Source organism: Glossina fuscipes, unplaced genomic scaffold, assembly GCF_014805625.2.
Source record: "Glossina fuscipes isolate IAEA_lab_2018 unplaced genomic scaffold, Yale_Gfus_2 2, whole genome shotgun sequence".
NCBI lineage: Eukaryota > Metazoa > Arthropoda > Insecta > Diptera > Glossinidae > Glossina > Glossina fuscipes.
The window spans coordinates 21,264,184-21,272,876 of record NW_023998416.1 but is presented as its reverse complement, the minus strand read 5'-3'; the positions used below and the strand labels follow the sequence as shown (position 1 = coordinate 21,272,876).

Below are 8,693 nucleotides of genomic sequence, written 5' to 3'. Positions count from 1 at the left end.
GTTGCCATAAGAAGTTCTGACATTGCGACTGAAATTGCTTCGAGTTCGGTGGGAGGGTCCTCAGAGGAGATATATTGGTGTACCCCAGGCATTTTCTTATGTCAAAATTCTAAAAAAAGTGTAATTGCTTGCGGAGGTATATTGACGAGTGATCTGCAGAAAGCTTCGCGCAAATAACTAAATCCTTTTTTCATCAATTATGTACTTTTTCGCGTGTTGGTGAGAGCCAAGCGCAAAGACTCAGGTAAAGATAAATATGTATATACAAATGTACGTACACCTTATTGTACGACTGGCGCCTGCACATATATATATACATATATATATATATGGTGTTTGTGAAACGCTGTTTCGCTACCACACGACACCGAGTTTAGAATATTACAACGCGGTTTTAATATAACATAAACCAAGATTTTGACACAATACGATGCCCATTGCCTTGATTTAATATATCTTAGTGGAAACCAACTGTATTGTACTTATGGCTTTTCATTTTTTAATGACATCAAATTGCAATCATAGAACATTTTTGTTTAACCTAAATTTTTGAAAGAATTCGAAAAATTAATTTTGAAAATATATATTATTCAGTTTGGTGACGCACGTTCAAATATATTTTTAGTTTCCATAAGTTTTGTAATCGGTCTGAGCGCGATTTTGTTCAAAATATCTTAGCGTTGTTGGTGTCGTTATTATCCGGCGTTAAAGGGAGGGAAAATATTAATCTTATTATTCGTGGTATCTGAATTTTCGCTAGCATTTGCTGTCGAACGTTATCAAAAATAAATTTCCAAATTTATAAGGACCTGCCATTCCAACGTGTTACGAAGAAAAAATTAAAGTCGTTTTAATACACTAGTGCAATGGTTAAAACAACATCGTCGCTTGTGCCTGTCAGCGAAGTTGGAATTCGCAAACCGAACGCAGCCCTATTAGAAGCTAAACGCAAGGCGAAATTGTTAAAAATGCAACAACAAACACAACCAGAAAATGTTATTGAAGATATTTTTCAAAATGCTCTTAACGCTAAACATTTCATTCAAAGGCCTACTGGTTTGATGTACTATGAATCGATGCCCGAGCACAGTTGCTTATGGAACGAAAAACATACGGAATATTCGAAATATTTTATTAAAGTTATGGATCGTTGCCATGAATTGAATTTAATCGGACGGTGTAAATTGTTATCCTCCCGGCGTGCCACTAAAGAGGAAGTGATGCTCTTACATAGCGAAGAGCATTACGAATTTGTACGTCGTACATCGCTTGATAGCGATGAGGCAAACAATGGCAGTTCGAAATTTGATTCCATCTGCATATGTCCGTTCGCGTTCGATTTGTCTCTACTGGCCGTTGGCTCAACAATAGATTTAATTGAAAACGTTCTGAATGGCAGCATACAAAATGGTATGGTTTTTGTACGTCCACCCGGGAATCATGCTACAGGAACTGAATTCAACAATCATAGAGTTTTTAATAATGTGGCGCTGGCTACGCAGTACGCTTTGGATGTGTCAAAGTTGAATAAAATCATGATTATCAACTGTGGCATACATCACAACGCAAGCACACAAAGGTTTTTTTATCACGATCCCAGGGTGCTTTACTTTTCCATACATCGGTGTAGATGTGCATGTTCTCAGTCCAATGTAAACGAATCAGATTTCGATGTTATTGGCTATGGGCCCGGGTTAGGTTATACTTTCAGTTTGCTTTTAAATAACACTAGGACAAGTAACGGCGATTATTTGGCCATATTTCAACAAATACTTATCCCGGTAGCTATGGAATTTCAACCTGAATTGATTATTATATCAGCCGAGTATAATATCGCTTTGGGATGTCTTGACGAAGATATGGAAATCACACCAGCCGTCTATCCTCATCTTATAAGTTCTTTACTAAAATTGGCCAATTCACGTTTGGCCGTGGTTCTAGAGGGTGGTGAATGTACAGCCTCACGGATAGAAGGCGTTGCTTTAACACTAAGCGCTCTGTTGGGAGAGCCGTGTCCTATATTGTTAGAGAAGTTGGATCCGCCTTCCTTAACTTTACAAGAATCTATATTGAATTGCATTTGTAGTCATCGTCCTTACTGGCGATGCTTGCAGCTACAGGATACTTATACAATAGATGCACTGAATACTACTAATCTTCAAATGAATTTACACAAAATTAAACGTATTTGTATTAAAAAACCACTGCTTGAACAATTTTCGACACAAGGCATAGTACCGCGAGAGATAATTGAAAAGAATTGTCTGCGTTTACAAAGAGTTAAGTCTGAAACCAAATTGTTATCGCATCGTATACGTGTTTGTTATGTTTATGACGAGTTGATGCTGCAGCATGAAAATACTCACGAGCCAGGTCATCCTGAGCAACCGAAACGAATACATAAGATTTACGAGATGCATGGTGAATATAGACTGCTTGAGCGCATGCAGCGATTATCGTCGCGGTCTGCTACCGTTGATGAAATTTGTTTGGCTCACACGAGAGCCCACGTAAACTTGATACGACGCATTAGTGGCGAAGATAAATTACAAAATGTCGATACTAAATACAATTCTGTTTATTTCCATCCAAAAACATTCGTCTGTGCTTCCCTAGCTGCTGGCTCTGTGTTACAAGTTGTTGATAAAGTTCTTAAAGGAGAGGCACGCAGCGGCGTTTGCATTATACGACCCCCAGGACATCATGCTGAGTCGAATGAACCTCATGGTTTCTGCATCTTCAATAATGTGGCCATAGCTGCTCTTTACGCCATAAGAGAACATGGCTTAAGTCGTGTTCTAATTGTTGATTGGGATGTTCACCATGGGAATGGCACACAACACATATTTGAGTCAAATCCCAATGTTTTGTTTATCAGTGTACATCGTTATGACAATGGCTCATTTTTCCCCAAAAGTAAAGATGGCGATTTTGACGCCGTTGGAAAGGGAGCGGGTACAGGTTTCAACGTTAACATACCTTGGAATAAGAAAGGCATGGGTGACGTTGAATATGTTTTGGCTTTCCAGCATATAATTTTGCCAATTGCTTATGAGTTTAATCCGCAACTCGTGTTAGTGTCAGCTGGCTTTGACGCTGCTGTAGGCGATCACTTGGGCGGCTGCAAAGTTACTCCAGAGGCCTACGGTTTGCTAACTCATTGGCTGTCAGCGCTAGCAAACGGTCGTCTTGTAATTTGCCTTGAAGGTGGCTATAATGTTAACTCTATCTCTTATGCAATGACTATGTGCACAAAGTCACTGCTAGGCGATCCTTTACCGCCAATACAATTCAATTGCTCGGTCCCATGTCTACCCACTGCAGCGCATCTTAGCTCTTTGGAAACTTTTCGAAAGTGCATAAGTATACAGCAGTGTTATTGGAAAAGTTTGGCTTTCGGTAAACGTTTACCGCAAATCGAAGACAATGGCGAATTCTCTTCATCGACCATACAAAATTTAAACGACATGCACGGGGCAGTAGGTGGTTCAGGAGATGCAGGAAATGATGTATTTTGATTTTATCATCATAATGCTTAAAACAGCGCAGCGCCATGGATGTGTTCTGGTTCCGCCTTCATTTGCAGTATATTTTGTGATGGTGGTTAATAGATCTTGCATTAACTTATTACAAATTTTTAAATATTTGCAAGATTAAGATTGAAAATATCGTCGTGTCTTCATCCGCTATCAGTTGCTTAACGCATCACTTAGCGTGACAACAATCACAACATTTTATAAGACTAACTCTCTACATCAACTTCCGGTCTCACTTTTAACAAATTCCCTGTTTTTGTTTCTCTTTTACTAATAAATGAAATAACTTGTGTATTTACATTAAATTTTTTGTTTTTTTTTTATATAGCGTTTTACTTAGTGGTTGATTGGAAAAAAATATTAATACCCAAACTAAATTCGAATGTACGTGAAACAAATTCTTCAAGAAAAACCCTTAACGGTTATTATGTGAAGGCAATGCTTTCAAATGTCCTACTTGATGGCAATCTCCATATAGACGATGTATTCCATGCAGCTAAAGGAATTTTTGCGTTCATTAGGCCGTTGGGTTCAGAATTCCTCATTCGTCATTTTGGTCAAATGAGTCTCGCTTACTTCAATCAGTGCCAGGCAATTTTTGATTCTCGCATAAAAAAATACGGCATATGAGCATTACTGAGTGAAGAGAAATGCATACGTCACTCTTAAAAGCCAAAAAGCTATGATTCAAGCCAAGCCATTAATAATGAAGCCGAATATGCCTGCTCTCCTCATTTCAAGTGCGATCGAATGTTTCGCGTCATAAGTTACATCAAGCCGATGACTATTTTATTATGAAATTCTATCATCATTATTCAGTCCGTCATGAAAAGCAGAGGAATTTACGGGATTACTTTTTTGTGAAAACGTTTGCAACGCCCACAGGGAAGCTTCAGGCACCCGTAAAAGAATGTATGCTCTTGATCAGCATGAAATCCTGAGTGGATTTAAACATGTCCGTCCATCTTTCCGTCCGTGTAATGTCGCAAAACTGAAGTTATAGACTTCAAATTGGCAAAAACATTGGAAGTTCATGGATTCAGTTTGCTACTAAAAATGGGCAAAATCGGTCGGAGGACACGTCGTCAATACCACGTAAACTGAGAACCTAGCTATTTTTCAAAGAAAATAAAAATATGGTTTTTTGCTCTTTACTCGTAAACAACAACAGATAAATATATAAAAATTTAAAGACATTTCAGTAACGGGTGTAAAAGGCTTTGTCGCGACCGAATATAATATTCTTATTTTTTTTTTTAACTTTTAATATTACGAAAAAGACCCAATATGTGTAATGTAATTTGTAATTTAATACTTTATCGGACTCTTTAAATGAAGCCAAAGAAAACCTTTCATTCAACGATTCAATTATTTTTCAGTTTGTGTGCCTACAACAAAGGTAGTATTCGCTGCTAGCGCGCACTCACAAAAATAAAAGTGCACATATTTGGCTGCTTTTTGGGATTACAGCAGACTTATCCTTGGAGATCATATTATAGCTCAAAACTCGATGCTAAGACGACTTAGCTTTGACCGTTTGGCCATCACATCTCTGCCTGTGATCTATTGTGCTGTCAATTATGTTTATAAACCTATAAAATGTCCAGTATGATTTCAGATGATAATCACAATATGACGTGAGGAGCTCATATGCAACTGATAAAGTATAATTTGTTTAAAATATGAATGGAATATGTATGTATGAATTCGTGAGACGGCTTTTGCAAAATGATCATCTATATGAAAAACCCTTCCATTGGACTATGATGAGGAAATAGACAAACCTAATAATGATAACATCAATAAAAGCACTTGTAATAATTTTGAAGTGAAACAATCACTATTTGCTAAAAGTCATTTTAATAAGAAAGAAAGGATAATGTACACCCATATAAAAAGCAAAATAGATGATAGACGAGTAAGAAAAGTTAAAACCAACCGGTTTTATAATCCAAAATTCGTAGATTTGCTACTAAAAAAATATATAGCTTACGCTTCCTTATGGACGAATATAATGGTTGTACATATAGATAGTGACAAGCCCGCTTCAAATAGTCCAGTGGAAGGTTATTTTTCCATTGTTAAAAACATAAACTTAGGTGATCAAAGAAACATAAGACCCACCGAGTACGTGAGGGAATCGTACAAGTATATAACAGCGAAAACACAAGAAACAAAGTCCCAATATGTTGAAGGAAAAGTTGTTTACGGAACACAAACGAAAAATAAGGATGTTCTAGTAGAAGAAAAGCGAAGGCATATTCCCTAAAATAACTAGGTCTATAAAATCCAAGAAAATAATTTTAGGGAAATATCATTATATCTTTGAGAAAATATACTCCCACAGTACTGCACCCTTTTTAATGTACATGGAATTAAGTGATTTGTTTTGTTTAGAAAATAAACAAGAACTATATAACAATGTATTGGAGTTATACATACACATTCTTATAAACGAACATCAAATCAATAATATATATTGTTTGAGTTGTCAAGAAGGAGATTTGCTATTTTTCGGAGATAGTATTCATATCAACGAAAAGTGAAAGCAAGTGTTGTTTCATTACAAAATAATTATCGTGCCCATTCTTCGCAATAGGCATTTCACGTTCGCCTATATAAATAACGCTTTCAACACGTTCACTTACGTTGATCCCATTGGAAACGAAGAAGCAACTCTATCACAATTATTCCAAAAGTTTACAGCCATACACAATAATAGTAACGTATGGACTGCATGATTTGCAATATATAAACAAAGATAATACGAATTGCGGTATATTCCTTTGCCAGTTTTTCGAAAGAATTGCAAAAAAAAGCCCTTAGTAAACTTAACACGTCCGTCTGATTATAGAAAACGGATGAAGCTAAAAATTTTACAATATAGTGAGGATCTGACTTACAACTGTCGTCACTGTTATAAAATTAATGAAATGGAAAACCAGTGTAGCAAATGTTATCGAATTATTTGCGTACAATGTGTCGTACATCACTACGGGGAATGGAACGACTTTTGTATTTTATGCAACAATTAATTAAAACCTGTTTTATATGCATTTACTTATGTGAACGATATGCATCAATTTTTTTTTTTTATAATAAAAAAGATTTGTTATAAAACAATACACTATTGGTTAAAAACTTTGTAAATAATATAAATAATAATCATTTTGTAGATTTATGTAAATAGTGTAGATAATTTTATGTAAATGTTACAAACGAAATTCATAAATAGTGAAAATAAAATTGAAATTCGTCAAACGGGTTTAATTTTTTAATATGAGGGAATAATATTGGAATGTTAATAAAAAATAATTTTTTTAAAAAATACAAAATTTTGTCTAATTTTCTTTTTTTAAGAAAGTTTTATCTCCTCTACATAGTTATGTTTTCACAAACTCTACAGCGTATGTACGCTCTTTCTCTCCCTCTCTCACTCATTGCTTGATGTTATATAACAAGCAAAGTATGTGTTGGCTATTTAATATACATTATTATCTATAGTTATATATCCACATGCAAAATATATGCAAATATGCAAGGAATAATTAGAAAGAAATGAAATTGCCAAAAAATTTGTTTTTCGGCAAGCATGCTTTACGTTATCAAATGCAACATAGACAGAAGAAGAAAAAAAAACGATTTAATATTTGCAAAGGCATTCGTTTACGCACAAATCCACGCATTGCGAGAGAAACATTTCTGAAGTCTCAATATTGATTATGAGAAGTGTACAGCAGCAAGTGGTAAAAAAAAAAAATCAGTTAAGTTTACGTCTCGTAATGTATATGTATGAATATATATATATATATATATATACAATATATATAAATTATTTAGGCACAAACATTTGATGGATTTTAAAGGGACTTGATAAAATAAAGTATGCCTGGCGACTATTTATTATTTATTACATGTCTGGTTTTCTAACAATATTTATATTATCGATCTAATTTTTGAAAAAAGGCAACTATGATTGCAACGCAACTATTACATCCCTTACAATTATTTTCATAATTTTCATTGACAGCGCTTAAAATATTGTGCATAGTAGTTGTACTGAAAATGAAAATTGTTATAGTAAAAAATGAAGCAAACGATGTAATATGCTAATATTTATTTTTCGCGCAACGGCATACGCAAATCTCATTTATATACCACGTGTATTTCTCAATGCCGCTTTTCTAAATGTTCGTTATTTACGCATTCTCTGTTTCGCCCTCTTACTCTCTCACCCAATTCCTTAAAAAAAATATTAGATCAACACACATGCTAGAAGAACAAAAACTATTTAATATATTTGCAAGAGCAATAAATCCTTTTGTTACCATTCGTTTACGCACAAACCCACGCACGTATGTAATGCAAAGAGCAATGAGAGAGAAACATTTTCAAGCTCGCACATTTATTGTGAGCATTGTACAGAGGCAAGTAGTAAAAGAACAAAACAAAATCAGTTTAGTATATGTATGTACACTTATATATTCATATATAGATTTTAGATACATATATGCGATCGGCTTTAAATACACTTGATAGCATAAAGTATGTCTACCGACTGTTTGTTAGCTTGTGAGGTTTTCTAATAAGATCTATACATTTGCTCTTATTTATGGAAAAAGCCAATAATGTTAGCAACGGCAGTCATAGTTACTGTACGTCTTCCCTTTTTATAAATATTTTATTCTCTTCATAATTTGGAGACAAAAATATAAAATAAAAAAAAGGCGAAGAGAAAAAAACGTATATAATAACATACTGCTGTTTATTGTTTGTGGTTACTGTTCCTAAAATATATGTATTATAATAGCAAGCAATTGTATAATAGCAGACATTTGTTCGTCTCTGTAATGTTTGTCAGCCTGACCGCCGCTCATTTCGACCGTTGCCAACAGACCACGTTATTAATGTTGGTAATATTTCTCAAAGATTGTTATAACGTCCGCAGCGTTTTGTGTTTACACCCGTTTGGTTTATGATTATAAATTTCATTGACAGTGCTTATAATATTGTATATAAATTAGTAGAAAACAATGTAAACCGTGTAATTTCCTAATTTCAATTTTTAACGCAAATCCGAAAAACTATTACTAGAAGGCCGCCCAGAATAAAACGGATAGTCATAACTCGTATCGATGGATAGAAAACGGTATTAAG

At 34.7% G+C, this 8,693-nt stretch overlaps 1 protein-coding gene across 1 annotated transcript; it reads left to right on the top strand.

Annotated features, from left to right (window-relative positions):
- Window positions 1-866: 866 nt before the first annotated feature.
- LOC119633044 (histone deacetylase 6-like) lies at window positions 867-3,518 on the top strand. Its single transcript, XM_038026239.1, has one exon. The coding sequence runs from the start codon at window positions 867-869 to the stop codon at window positions 3,516-3,518; it is 2,652 nt and encodes an 883-aa protein (XP_037882167.1).
- The last annotated feature ends 5,175 nt before the right edge of the window (window positions 3,519-8,693 follow it).

What these genes read in the sequence shown, in the direction of transcription:
- LOC119633044 (XM_038026239.1), top strand. Translation starts at nt 867, where the DNA reads ATGGTTAAAACAACATCGTCGCTTGTGCCTGTCAGCGAAGTTGGAATT.